The sequence below is a fragment of the Schistocerca cancellata genome, chromosome 2 (genome assembly GCF_023864275.1).
Source record: "Schistocerca cancellata isolate TAMUIC-IGC-003103 chromosome 2, iqSchCanc2.1, whole genome shotgun sequence".
In the NCBI taxonomy this organism is placed as follows: Eukaryota; Metazoa; Arthropoda; class Insecta; order Orthoptera; family Acrididae; genus Schistocerca; species Schistocerca cancellata.
In genome coordinates, this window is record NC_064627.1 from 872074024 (window position 1) to 872089836 (window position 15813).

At 37.1% G+C, this 15813-nt stretch overlaps 1 protein-coding gene across 4 annotated transcripts in view; it reads right to left on the bottom strand.

Annotated features, from left to right (window-relative positions):
• Window positions 1-15813, bottom strand: part of LOC126162830 (cryptochrome-1-like) — a 183799-nt gene that overhangs the window by 17191 nt on the left and 150795 nt on the right. For 2 of the 4 annotated variants that reach the window (XM_049919591.1, XM_049919592.1), the window contains exon 10: window positions 15712-15750. The exons of 1 other annotated variant lie outside the window; for it this stretch is intronic. In XM_049919591.1, coding sequence (XP_049775548.1) covers window positions 15712-15750 — 39 coding nt within the window. Of the gene's footprint in view, window positions 1-15711; window position 15813 lie in introns of all 4 variants that reach the window. One more of the 4 variants, XR_007535120.1, reaches the window with a different exon arrangement.

Consider the following 15813-nt stretch of genomic DNA (forward strand, 5'->3'; position numbering starts at 1 on the left):
ACAAGTTCTATGGATCATTTTGCACGATAGATCATAATGATGTGGAATGAGTCATAATAAGACAAACCTGGAAAAGAGCTGTCAGAATAATTACCAACAGATCAACTGTTGTTCTACTTGCAGTAAACAAACTGCAACAAATTTGTAGCAAATAACTATATTCATTTACTTATATATCAATATTGTTTCTAGTCAAATGCTTCCTATATTGTGAACAGATATTTTGAATGAAAGTGATACAAATGATATTTTATTTTTACATAAATATCTACTATGAATTCTGTATAAAACACCTTTTTCATACAATCTAAAATCCAGGTTGGAATAATGGCAGCATTATGAAAAGGATAGATTGCTACTCACCATACAGTGGAGATGTTGAGTTGCAGATAGGCACAACAAAAAAATGTCACAGGCATAGCCATGCACTCTTCAGTTACGTCTGCATATACAGATTTAAGAAGTAATGGACTATGTTGTTAATGTAAACTGTTAATTAAGGTGCAGTGCAGAAAACATAGTGCAGCTCATACAGTTGTGTCAAATTAAGGAAATCCCTGACACATTGCAGCACATTTGACAGCTTTCAACTGCATATCACAAATGGTTGTAGGCAAAAAACAGTATCCATCTATAGAGCTATGAAGAGGCATTGCCACAGCGATGTTTGCAAAATAACATTGTAGAGACATGGAGCAGCTGTGCTCATTGTAGACACATGGAGCACCTGTGCTCAGCTACCTAAACTGTCCGGGATCATGTTTCTTAATTTGGATACTGTACTTATACATTTCTACAACATGCATATTTCTCTGTACGAGTGTCACAATTTCAAACACGATTCAATTCCTGGGCAATGCTGGGTTTGGCAGCTAGTACTAATAAAAGTGTCAAAATTGATTCCATGCTAGTTTAGATGAAGAAAGGTAACAAAGAAATAGCTATTAAGTTAGCCCAATGCAGCACAGCATAATCTGTAGAGTCTATAAATCTTCTGGCTTTTTCACAATGAAAAACATTTTACAGAATGAATATAACAGTACATACTGCAGTAATTACAGTATATGCTTCTCCCGTGACAACATGTCATCTATTATCAAAATATGAAGAAAATAGTTTGGGGAAATGATTGTTCATATTCAGCCACTTGATTGTAATTTTCCTGCTTTTTAAAATTTATATCATTTCATGGTTCTACTCTGTTGTACACCAAAAGAGAAACTATCAAAAGTGATTTCCTCTTATCATCCTGTTATCATAAACGTTATTCCTTTTCTTGTTTTGCACCGTGATTCACAATAAAGTAACCCCAGATGAACAAGATCTGATGTTCAGTTAAGAAAATCTTACTACGCCAAGGCACAAGCTATCTAGAGCTGGAAGCTCATAAAAAGTAAATATCCTCAGACTCGTAGATAAATTACTACTTTTTGCTCAACCAATTCATTAAAATTTTTAAAAATAAAACTGTATAAGAGGATGCACTCAACCTATTTTACAGGGCAGGAGCATGTGGAGGAACTGCAGCTGAAGTTTAAAAGAATAGTTGACCATGCACTGGATAGGTATGTACCAAGTAGAACAATTCATTATGGGAGTGAACCTCCGTGATATACGATCATTGAAAAAAAACTTCTAAAGAAACAGATATTACTGCAAATAGATGTCAAACAAAGTGTAGGACTATAGATAGAGAGATGCTGAATGAAATGTGTTTGGCTGTCAAGAGAGCAATACACGGTATGTTCAATGACTACTGTAGCAGCATATTGTTAAGTGATCTTTCACAGAACCCAAAGAAATTCTGGTTGTATGTAAAGGCTGATAGTGACACCAAAGTTTGTGTCCCATCCCTAGCGAATGAGACAAGAAACAGAATTGAGGGTAGCAAATCAAAAACTGAAATGCTTATCCATCGTAGACCCCTCAAAGAAAAAACCCTGCCCAGTTCTTAGAAAGAGGCACAGGTCATACCTGTCTACAAGAAGGGTAGTAGAAGTGATTCACAAAACTACCATCCCATATCTTTAACATCGATTTGTTGTAAAATCTTAGGACATATTCTGAGCTCAAACATAATGAGGTACCTTGAACAGAGTGACTTCCTCAGTGCCAACTAGCATTGATTTCAAAAACATCAATCATATAAAACCCAACTCGCACTTTTCTCACACGACAAACTGAAAACTATGGATCAAGGCAATCACATAGATGTTGTGTTTCTTGCTTTCCGAAAAACTTTTGTCTCAGTACTGTAACTACACTTATTTTCAAACATATGGTCATAAGGGGCATCAAATGAAATTTGTAACTGGATTGAGGACTTTTTGGTAGGGAGGACACAACATGTCATCTTGGATGGAGAGTCTTTGTCAGATGTAGAAATAACTTCAGGTGTGTGCCACGGAAGTATGTTGGAACCGTTGCTGCTCAAGGTATTAATGACCTTGCAGACAATATTAATAGTAAACTCAAGCTTTTTGCAGATGACACAATTGTCTATAATGAAGTACTATCTGAAAGAAGCTGCATAAATATTCAGTCAGATCTTGATAAGATTTCAAAGTGATGCAGAGACTGGCAACTTGCTTTAAATGTTCAGAAATGTAAAATTTTACACTTCAAAAAATTAAAAAAATGGTATCCTATGACTATAATATCAGTAAATCACTGTTGGAATCAGGCAACTCATAGAAATACCTGGGGGTAACACTTTTTAGGGATGTGAAATGGAATGATCACATAGGTTCAGTCATGGGTAAAGCAGGTGGTAGACTTCAGTTTATTGGTAGAATAGTGGAGAAGTGCAATCAATCTACAAAACAGATTGCTTACAAATCACTTGTGCAACCCATTCTATAATATTACTCCACTGTGTGGGACCCATACCAGACACGTCTAACAGGGGATACTGAACATATACAGAAAAGGACAGCATAAGTGGTCACAGGTTTGTTTAACCCATGGGAGAGTGTCACAGAGATACTGAAGGAACTGAACTGGAAGGCTCTTGATGATAGATGTAAACTGTCCTGAGAAAGTCTACTAAGAAAGTTTCAAGTTTAATGATTGCTTTAGGAATATACTTCAGCCCCCTATGTATTGCTCACATATGGATCATGAAGATAAGATTAGAATAATTACTTCACACACAGGCGCATTCAAACAATCATAGGAAGAAACAACTGGCCAATGTGACATACCCTCTGCCATGCACCTTACAATGGTACATGTATATGTAGATAAAATAATATTATGATATCCATTTATTGACTTAGGCTTTTAAAGTTTTAAATATCATCACTGCTTGGCATAGCCTACTATTGTGCTCCAGTATGAAGCCAGTTTCACGTTAAAGTTTATAAATTAGTTGTAAAAAGTAAGCTTTAATTGTGAGAAGGGTAAATAACTCACAGAAATGTTTGATGCAGCACTGAATGGAGTATATCTTCAAGTTTTATTCCCCCCTAACACTATTGATCCCCTACATTCCACAGTTGGAAAATGTGAATGAGTTATTCTAATAGTCATCATGGAGTCATATTACTGTTTATGGTTTCATGAATCCAAATCTGCAACCACAGAGAGAGTTCCAGACTAAATAGCACAAACCACCAAAGACAAACTGTTATTAATTGGCACAATCGTTTCACTGAAACTGATTGTGTATCACATAGGATGCTGCATCAGGGTCAGCCAGCAGTCTCTGATGCAGCAATTGAACAAGTCTGTGCAGTCTTACATTCATAGTCCAGGTAAATCAATGAGACATACTAGCTTAGAACTGAATATGTCTAGTGTTCAGTGTAGAAGGTATTATGGAAATGCCTGTTATTCAGACCCTACAAATTGGAACTGTTGCACACTTTAAGAGAAATCGACAAAGAAAAAGAGGTAAATTTTGTGTAGAAAATTTTAACAAACTGCATACAAAATGATAATTTTCTGATGATAATTTTCTTAATAAAATTGTGTTTAGTGATGAAGTCACCTTCCATACCTGCAATAGAGTGAATCGGCACAATGTTCGGATATGGGGTGAGCAGAAACTATGTCACATAATTGAACATGTATGAGATTCACTTAAGTCCTATTGTTTTTTGCTGAGTCAACTGTAACTGGCATAGCATACCTGGACATAGTTGAACATCATCTAATACCTCAGTTACAACAGGATACGGGCATAGAAACAATTTTCCAGCAACATGGTGCACCACCACAACAATATCCTGACCACCACGATCACCTTATTTAATCTCAATGGATTTTTGTATATGGGGTTACATTAAAGACAGAGAATTTATTCCCCTGCTTCTGGGAAATGTTGATGAACTATGATAATGGATAACACAAGCAGTTGCCACCATACATCAAGACTAGCTTCAGAGAATTTAGCAGGAAACTGATTACAGCTGGGACATTGGTCATGTTACAAAAGGCAGCCACTTTGAACACTTGTAAATAAAACTTCAATGTATACTGCATACAGTGCTGTATCAAACATTTCTTTAAGTTCTTTACCGTTTTCACATTTAAAGTTTACTTTTGTATAACTATTTATACATGAACTGTATAAGTTGTGAATAAGGATTCCTTCTTCATATTACAGGGATTCACTAATAAATATGTTTTCTAAATTACTACAACAATTGTAGGACTAACCAAAAATCAAGATTTCTCCTTGGTATGTTTCTTTAGTCCTGTGGATGCTGTAGTAAGGTAGAAAGTATATTTATTACTGTACTGGCTTCATAGAAGATTAGAAGTGCTGAAATATTAAATTAAATAGTATGCATGAGATTTTGGAACTGCATAGAGAGTGACATAACAAGCCAAATCATGGTAAACATAACTGTTTGGGGAATGGCAAGTGAAGATGACACATTCTATTGTGAGTTGGAGATGAAGCATAAGGCTATCACAGTGAAATTTACAGACCATTTAAGGGCTATGCATTCAGAAATCAGATATTTGAAACCAGGGTGAGCTCTTGAAATCCATGAACTACAAACAACAGAAAGCCACATTGATAAGCAACTCAGAAGGAGAGGAAACACTAGAGCAAATATAACAAAAAAACTGACATATAGAAACATAGCAGCAGAAGGGAGGTAGAAAGTGAAAAGATACTGACCAGAATCATAAAGGAAAATGACAGATTACTAATAATATCATTTCAGAAGTATGGACAATGATGAAATACTTAAAAAGCAAATGAAGACCTGAAAAGAATATCTTCATAACAAAACTATGGCTATCTGATCTAGGCAGACTTATAAAATGGAAAACACTTTTAAATTCATTTAGTCATGAACATACATTAATTACAATGTGTTCAGAGAATTGCAGATGACAGAATACCAAAAAGGACAATTAAAAGAAGGTTTCATTGCAACAGAAGAAATGAGGATGTGCTGACTGAGACTCACTAGATGAGACATGTGAGGACACACAAGAGAGCAAAGAACAGATACAAACAGAATTGAATTGAATTGAATTGAATGAAATTTTATTATCGTTTAGCTATTGCAGCAATTGACAAAGTCCAGTTACATACCAGGTGATCAAAAAGTCAGTATAAATTTGAAAACTGAATAAATCATGGAATAATGTAGATAGAGAGGTACAAATTGACACACATGCTTGGAATGACATGGGGTTTTATTAGAACAAAAAAAAAAAAAAAAAAAAATACAGAAGTTCAAAAAATGTCCGACAGATGGCGCTTCATCTGATCAGAATAGCAATAATTAACATAACAAAGTAAGACAAAGCAAAGATGATGTTCTTTACAGGAAATGCTCAATATGTTCACAATCATTCCTCAACAATAGCTTTAGTCGAGGAATAATGTTGTGAACAGCACTGTAAAGCATGTCCTGAGTTATGGTGAGACATTGGCGTCGGATGTTGTCTTTCAGCATCCCTAGAGATGTCGGTCGATCACGATACACTTGTGACTTCAGGTAACCCCAAAGCCAATAATCGCACGGACTGAGGTCTGGGGACCTGGGAGGCCAAGCATGATGAAAGTGGTGGCTGAGCACACGATCATCACCAAACGACGCGCGCTAGAGATCTTTCGCGCGTTTAAGAATATGGGGTGGTTCTAATAAAACCCCATGTCATTCCAAGCATGTGTGTCAATTTTTACCTCTCTATCTGCATTATTCTGTGGTTTATTAAGTTTTCAAATTTATACTGACTTTTTGATCGCCTGGTATATACAAGTTATACAGCATATATACATGGGTTGAAGATCAATATGTCACTATTGGTTTTCCATAAAATACAATATTTAAAATCAAATAATATGAAAACATTGCATCATAAATTACTCCGTTAAAGAAATTATGCTGTACTCTCCAAACCGTTACCACTATGATATTTTACAGTCATAAAATTCCTGAAGTGAGTAGCAAGGATTTGCAGCTAACCAACTGAATAATTTGTCTTTAAATAAATCAAATGGAGCTTCTACCCATTCTAGTGGCAGTTTGTCAAACATCTTCATACCCACCACTTCGTAGCTGTTCAGTGACTTGGATAATCTGTAGTAAGGTATGTCAAGATGGTTACTATTTCTGGCTCCATGAGAATGTACATCTCTTCTATGCTGGTATTCTGGTAAGTTGCTCTTTATATGCAATAGGGCAGTGTAAATATACATATTTATGACAGTTAATATTTTTAATATTGGCAAGAAGAGAAATAAGTTTGAAAGATCGGGAGTTTATAAGATACAGTGCAGAACTTGTGATGCAAAATATATAGGGCAGACAAGAAGATAATTCGCGATATGGTATAAAGAACATAAAGATGCATTCAGGTTAGGAAATTATGACAAATCAGCTGTTGCGAACCATATATATGAAACAGGCCATCCCCTTAATGGCATAGAAGACAACGTAGAAATATTGCATGTAGAAAAGAAAGGGAGGAAACTTGATTTACTAGAGGAATTCGAGATAGCTATCCATGAAAAGAAACAAAGCAATATTCTAAATGCACAAGATAATTTTAAAGAAATGAGATTTTTTAGCGGGTTTTTAGAATTATTTTAGGATAGGTATGCGATTTTAAACTTGTAGCATGTCACTGACGGAGCTGCGAGAGACTAACGATGGCAGACCAATGCAATAAGGAAATCAGGCACCCAATAGCATAGCGTTACTGTCAAGCACACGGCTGCAACCACGCCACAACACCTAGGCACGTCAGTCCACAACAGCTCCCGAGCCGGCACAGTGCGACAGCATATTTGGTAGCTATGGGACGGCCATCGACTTGTGTCAACAACTTCAATGTAAGACGAGGACCCACAGTCCAATATACTTTTAATTCTGTTTTACTCTATGGACTTCCCAACTATTTGTGATGGTATTTTGTCTTTTTAGTCCGTTTAATTTCATGACATAGATTTTACAACCAGATGATGGGAGCATTGTCTCTTGAAACGCGTTGTTAAAATACATGTATAAGAATCGCGGTTGAATGCTAACAGTGATAACCAGTATAACGACAAATGCTACCTCAACTCCATAATGGATTATATTAAATAATATTTTTAAGTTGATAAACAGTGGTTTGCAGTGGGCCAGTTTATCACTGTTTGTGATAATTGGAATTACTTTCTTCTGAAGTACCAAAATGTCCTGAAGGTGTGAGCTATTGTCCCATATTAAAAGCCCATAAGATATAATGCTTTGAAAAAAAGCAAAGTAGGCCGATCTTACATAGGCTGCAGGTACATGGTTTTTTAAATTCCTTAACAAATTCACCACTCTAGACAGCCTTGCACTAATGTATTTAATATGTGGCTCCCAAGTCAATTTACTATCTATAACAATACCTAAGAACTTAACACTATCCATGAAGTCTGCTACTGGCAGATCTCTGAAACAAAATACAATCTTTTGAGTTTTACTCTCATTAAGCAGGAACCCATTAGCTCGAAACCAGACTGATGCTTGTGATATTGTGTCATTTGCCACAGTTCGGAGCATATCCATGTCTGAGCTGATATTGAAAAAAGTGGTATCATCTGCATAGAGAATGGAGTGAGTATTTATGTAAGATGGTAGATCGTTTGTCATTAGGATAAATAGCAGAGGTCCTAATACTGAGCCTTGTGGCACACCGCACTTAACTTCAGCTAGCTGTGATTTCTGTTTACCAATACAAACAATTTGTTTACGGTTGTCAACTCCACTGTTTGTGATTCTGTAATAAACTAGTTTGTTGACGAGTGAAATATGCTCCATGCAATCGAAGGCTTTGCTAAGATCACAAAAGGTAACCTGAGCAAAATTTTTTCCTTCATAAGCATTAAACACTTTTTTAATCAGGGAGTCAATGGCATGGACTGTGGATCTGCCCTTCGTAAAGCCAAATTGTACCGCAGTAATAATGTTATTACATGTCAGATAATCACACAACTGGGAGCTGATGATGGATTCCAAAACTTTAGATAAAATAGGTGTCAGAGATGCTGGGCAATAGCGGCAAATTGCTGAGAAAAACAGTGTATGGCAAGGACTGCTAAACAAAGGTAAAAGAAGAATGAGTGTCCCACATGCTGAGAGAAAACTTACTTCACAGTAAAAATTTTCCTGTTTTCTGATATAAACTTCAGAGGACTTCTTCCTTCCCTTATTTACCTACGTCCCTGACTATTTGTTGCTCCCAATGAAGATCCTATTTTTATAGATCCCTAGCTCAGATCCAATCTTTGCTTTTCAGATCCAATTTTTGCTTTTCCTGTTTATATGCCTATCAGCTTCATTCCAGTGTTTTTGTTTTGACAACTTCGGAGCAAGCACCTTTCTGTAACTTCTGCACTTTGAAATAAAATAAAATAGATGCTTTGTTTTATACCAGACATAACTATCACGTTCTGCAGTACAGAAGGTGTCAGTCCATTTGCTTAAGTTTCAAACAATGGCTCAAATAAAAGATCATTTCTACACACAATGATATTCTTACTCTTCATTTATATGTAGAGGCTGCAGAAAGTGGCACATTGCCATAAGAGAATGCAATGTCACATCCAGGCACAGTGAAATGATGCCAACAATTTGACAGAAGCCACAAACAAGTGGGTGATGCTGATCAGGAAGTCCAGATCCTGCACCATGCAATTTCCATCTTTTCACACCAGTACTATGACCTTGTTTCTGTGCTCAACGGATTTAAATCCATTTACCAATATTTTTGGCATCCTGAAAGAACACCTGGGGTGGGGGGAAAAGAGATTTTCCAGTGATGAGGATGTTCACACAGCAGTGACACATTAAGTGACTGGTAGTTCTGACCACTGTTTACAGACAGCTCATTATTATGTTCAAAAATAGTGTCATTTATCTCTGTCACTTTGAAATGTAGTGGAGCACTCAATGTAAGTTGCTTCTCCTGCCATAATAAAGTGTAAATTACTGTTTTGAAGTCCTTTTTATATCATATTATCATTTACTTTGACTGCGAAGTAGTTCCCATTCTTTGTTGTGGCCCAGAATTCAGGACATGAGGAATCAAACTTGAAAATAAAGCACATGGATATAATATGGTAGTACAAATTTTTTAATGAAATAAAAATAAAAATTATTTCATTCATTTGTTCACTCATCGTCTTACACAAATCCCATCATGAAGGATGTGGAATGTGTCAATTTTTACGTTAATTGGCAGAAGCAGCTGCTGCAGGCTACATCTATACCTTATACTGATAGCAAGTTATGACTACTGCTAGTCAGCTCACATTGATAACTGTATATATAGTAACAGAAAGTACTGGTGGAATTTAAATAATTTAGGGAGTAAACGTAACAATGCATTGAACAATAGAGGAGTTAAGTCATCAAAAGGCACATAAAAAGCCTGAAGATTCTGCTAGCTTTGGGACAAAACCTTTTTTAGTACAATAGAGTGCTTGTACATATGTGAGCATGTGCCCCCCCACCCCTCTCTCTCTACACACACACACACACACACACACACACACACACACACACACACACACAGTCTCACCTGACTACAATGTGGCACTGCTGAAGTTGCACACTGGGATCAAGGGTTGTGTTGGGAAGAAAGGTGGCGAGGGCAGGTAGATTATCAGATACCCTGCCCCAGGGGAGGAGGCAGAGAATCTGTAATTTTCCTAGCCTAAATCTCCACTAGCCCCTGCCCCACATCTATCTCCACCTTTCCCCCAGGACCATGAGTTCACTCATCCTATACCCAAACCCTCTTCCCTAGTCTCCAATTTTTCTGTTCTATCTGCCCCTCCCAATCCATTTCTTTCAATCATTTGTGCTGTGCACAAAGACCTGTGCCTGCAGCCAAAATGAGCTCACCAGTGCCTGTACTGCATTCCTATCCAATATACCAATTGCTTCTCCTCTCTCTCTCTCTCTCTCTCTCTGTGTGTGTGTGTGTGTGTGTGTGTGTGTGTGTGTGTGTGTACGCGTGCGCGCGCACTTGCCTGTATGTATGAAAGGTGTGTGTTTCTCTTTTGCTGTGGGCGAAAGCTTTACATAAATGTCTTTTAATTGTGTATTGTTTACAGTAAGTAGAAATCCATCTTTTCCTACACTGTTGTATGTTTGCCTATAGGTAACACAGAGTATATCCCATTGTACTATTTATTAGTTTTTTTTTTTTTTTTTTTTTTTTTTCCCCTGTTTCCTTCATATGGAGTGCTGCGAATAATCTACCCACAGGAGCAATATGCACATGGTTGTAGTATATTCCTGGGGTCATCATTTAAAGCTGGTTCTTGAAACTTTTAAGTAGGCTGTTTTGGGATAGTTTATGTCTATCTTCAAGAGTCTGCCAATTCAGTTTCTTCAGCATCTCTGTGAGACTTTCCCATGGGTCAGATAAACCTGGGAACATTCGTGCTGTCCCTTTTTGTACACACTGAATATTCCCTGTTAGCCCTGTTTGGTATGGGTTCCACACACCTGAACAGTATCCTTGGATGGCTCACACAGGTGATTTGTAGACTGATTACATTTCCCCAGTATTATGTCAATGAACTGAAGTGTACCAACCATTGTATGCATGGCTGAGTGAACGTGCTCATTCCGTTTCATACTCCTACAAAGTGTTGCACCCAGATATTTAGTATGAGTTAACCGACCCCAGCTGTGGATCGTCAATACAGTAGTCATAAATACCATGGTTTTTTGTTTTGTTTTTGTTTTATGAAGTGGACAATTTTACATTTCTGAACATTTAAAGCAAGTTGCCAATTTTCACAGCACTTTGAAATCTTATCAAGGTCTGGCTGAATGGTTATGCAGCTTCTTTCAGACTGCACTTCATTGTAGATAGCTGCATCACATACAGAAAGTCTGAGGTTTTTATTAATATTGTCTGCAAGGTCATTAAACTACAAGGGGCACAACACACTTCCCTGGCGTGCATCCAAAAGTACTTCTACATATGTTGTTGACTGTCCATTCAAAAACTTGCTGCACCCTTCCTACCAAAAAATCCTCAATCCAGTCACAAATACCCCATGTGATCATACTTTTGATAATAAGTGTAGATGTGGTAATGAGTCAAATGCTTTTCGGAAATAATGAAATTCTGCAACTGCCTGCCTACTTCAATCCAAAGCTTTCAGTATGTTATATGAAAACAAGTGAGAAGTGGTTTCACAAGGTCAATGTTTTCAGAATCCATGCTGGTTGGCATGGAGAACGTTATTCTCTTCAAGGCATCTCAATATGTTTGAGCTTATAATGTATTCTAAAATTCTGTAACTAATGAATGTAAAGGATATTGGACAGTAGATTTGTGAGTCAGTTCTACTGCCCTTCTTATACTGGCTGTGACCTGTGCTTTCTTCCAATTACTGGGCACATTTTTTTGTTCAAAGGCTCTACAACAGATTGTTGTTAACAGAGGGGCTAATTCAGCTGAAAATTCAGTATGGAATCTGACAGTGATTTCATCAAGTCTAGCAGATTTCTTCAATTTTAATGATTTCAGATGTTTCTCAACATCACTGACACTATCATTCATTTCACTCATCTTTCCGGCTGTACAAGGATTAGACTGGTGAAACTCTCCTGGGTTTTCCTTTCTAAAGCAGTACTTGAAAACAGAGTTAAGCATTTCTGCTACTGCTTTGCTACTCTCTCTTCCAGTTTCTGTTTCATCTACAGGTACCGTATTTACTCAAATCTAAGCCGCACTTTTTTCCGGTTTTTTGTAATCCAAAAAACCGCCTGCGGCTTAGAATCGAGTGCAAAGTAAGCGGAAGTTCTGAAAAATGTTGGTAGGTGCCGCCACAACTAACTTCTGCCGTAGCGCTACACAGGCATGCTTTGCAGGCACAAAGATAAACACTGGCGCCAAAACCTCTGCGTCAGTAAATAAATTAAAAAAAAAAAGGTGGAAGACGAGCTTTTTACTCCGCCCCGAGTTTTGATCACTGCATTTTTATACATTATCCAACGAAGTGAATACGAATTCCGTATTGTTCATCTTCGAATGTAGCAGCATTTCAATGTACTACGAAAATCCGACTGGCAAGACTGTTTGGGATGTTTGTCAATATGGCCAACTCTACGTTCTGAATTTTTTCCTACCTGTGAGAAGAGATGGTTGCTAATAGGAACTTTTATGAACTGTGAATCACATGCAGTATTCTCTTTACCATAAGAATAATACGAATATAAACATTTTGCCATGTATTGTTTCGTGTTTGCTGGTATCTCATTTAAATCCTGTCTGCCTAATACACTACGAAACTAGAGTGAGACAACAGCAAACGTGGAAGAATATACATATGTCATGTTTATATTCGTATTATTCTTATGCCTAGTAGTGATACAGTCAGAAATGAAACACGGCAATTGACTAGATTTTTAAATCTAAGATGACTCTAATTTCTGTGCAGAATGTTATGTACTAAAGAGGCGTCTGCAAAGATTTTCAAACGGAGAAAAATTTTCGCTAAACTCTCGTTCAGAACTTCTATCATACGCATTATATTATTTGGTTCTTGTTGATCATTATCAAAGAAATCAGCAGTGTAAGTAACAACAAATAGCAGTCTCTTGCCATTGTTTCGCCAATGAGACGATTCCTCTCTCTCTCTCTCTCTTTTATTTTTTTTTATTGTATTATTTTTTTTCTCACAATTGTAAGCGGCGGTAGCGTGCACAAAAGCAAGCCATGCCGCGAACGGCGACAAGCCGTAAACACTCATTATCAGAATGTGACAAACAGTGCATGACACAGTACAGTAAAGCATTTTCAGCTTAGAGTGACGTAAACACCTATAACAAAGAGAACGGCGCTTATCAGATCAAAAAAAAAAATAAACAATCAATTCAAACCAGACGAAGCACGTGAAAAAGGAAGGGTACGCGTATAAAATACGAACGGAGCGCGTGATGCATAGCAATGGCTACCTGGTAAAGCTTAACTGCTAAGCTTACGACTCGAAGCATACTACTGTAGCTGTACTGTCATTCATTCGACCTAAATTGTGTCTCGTATTTCGATTTGGAGGTGCGGCCTAAAACTTTTCTCTCCCCTTGAATTTCGAGTCTCAAATTTCAGGTGTGGCTTAGATTCGGGAAATTTTTTTTTCCTTGATTTCAAGTCTCATTTTTTAGGTGCGGCTTAGATTCGAGTGCGGCTTAGATTCGACTAAATACGGTAATTGACATTAACTCTGGTGCCACCAACAGCCTTTACGTGTGACAAGAATTTCTTTGGGTTTTGTGAAAGATTGTTTAGCAATATTCTTCCATGATAGTCACTGAAGGCTCCATGTACTGCTATCTTGACAGCCAAATGTGTTTCCTTTAGCATCTCTCTATCTGCAGCCCTAAGATTTGTTATACTTATTATGCAGTAGTCTCTGTTTCTTAAGAAATTTTTTACAGTGATTCCCTTCATTTATGAACTATTCATTTGGGTATGTATCTATCCAGTGCATGGTCAACTACTCTTTTAACCTTTGAGACAAAATACTACTGTTTTATCTAGTTTGTTGAACAGATATAGCTTTCTTCTTGTATTAGTTGCCCTTTGTATGAGGGCTATTCAGAAAGTAAGGAACAGTCAGGTGAGAAATGGTGAAAATCAAAACTGTTTTATTTGCAACAGTAAGCTACACCTTCCAGCTATTTCTCTACGAAGTTGCCACTCCTACTTAAGACATCTGTCATAGCATTGTATCAACTTTCCAATGTTCTCAATACAGAAGGCAGCCTCCTGTGCTTTCAGACAATTTTCTGTGCTGAACTACAGCTTGTTGTCTGTGCCAAAATGTTGTGTTCACAGTCAGCCATTCATAGGAGCAGAGATGAAAATCAAGGGAGCCAAGCCCAGGCTGTATGACAGGTGATCAAACACTTCCCACCATAAACATTGCAGGAGCATCTTCATTGCCCCTGCAGTGTGCAGCCAAGACGTGACATGAAGATGAAATTCGTGCCAGTTACGTTATGTGGGGTTGCATGAAATTGGGTGAAATTGCCTCGCAGGCATCCATACTTAGCAAAGACACTATTTTCTAGGTGTCTTATGTGCTCACTGTATGCTCAGAACTGAGAAGAGCACCATGATGCTATCTAGGCCCGTACTAGAGACACTGTCCAACACTTCTGTACAATGTTTCATCACATCTTCATTGTGGTTTCCATTTTGCGACCAATCATTCTTTACTTTCCAAATAGACTTTGTACTTTGGTAATCATTGTTACCAGAACTGCCTCATGGTCACTGATACCATTTTTGATGTGGGCATCCTCAAAGAGGTCAGGTCTATTTGTTGCCATTAGATCTAATATATTTCCATCGTGAGAGGATTCCAAACTATCTGTTCTAAGCAGTTTTCAGTAGAGGCGTTTAGTAACATTTCACAGAATCCCCTGTCAAGCCCATCACTGAAAAAACCGTAATTCTACCAACTGATCGTTGGATTTTAAAGACTCCACCAATAATTACAATATGATTGGGGAACTTATCTACTATCAAACTGAAGTCTTCTCTAAAGTTTTCAGATACATCAGAAAGTGAGTCTGGTGATCAATAGAAGAATCAAATTACAACTCTCTCTCTTTCATGACAACATGGTGAATGATCTTGCCTATGTATATTGCAGATAAACCTGACACAAACTAAACTTTGTAAGAAATTAACTGTTTGTAAATGCATTTTGGATGGGTTTTGTTGATGTAGTAGTTCATTTCTAAGACAAAACTGCCAGTGCCAGTGTCAAAACAATATGCCATGTATTTGATGAGAATAACAATATTTCTACTCTTGTTTGTCCAAACAATTCAGTAGCTTATGTTGTTTATGTACTACAACTAGTTAGAATGATAACTTCCAGATGATTACAGAGAGATTGTCATCTTTTCAGTTACAGATGAAAGTAACAAACAGTAAAATATGAGAATGCAAAACAAAATACATCTCAAAATCAATGATAAATAAACAAATAACATAACAAAATAAAGATTCTGGGGATACATTATTCAGGTTAGTGAAAGGACATACTGGAGAGTTTTGAATAAGACAAAAGATTACTCACAAAAACTACGAAAGTTGTTTCACATTTAGCAAACTTGATAGAAAAGTACTTATTATACTAATATGAATGTAGGTGCATCCCTTTCCTAGGAAGATATGTAGGATTTTTGAGAAGATATTGATGACATGTTGGATAAATCTTTTGCTCACCTAAAACCTTACACGCGCTTGAAGTAATATCTTCCTTGCCTGCAAAATTGTTGAAAAATTTCATTTAAAACAGTGGTTGATCTGCTGCCATGAAAATTTTGC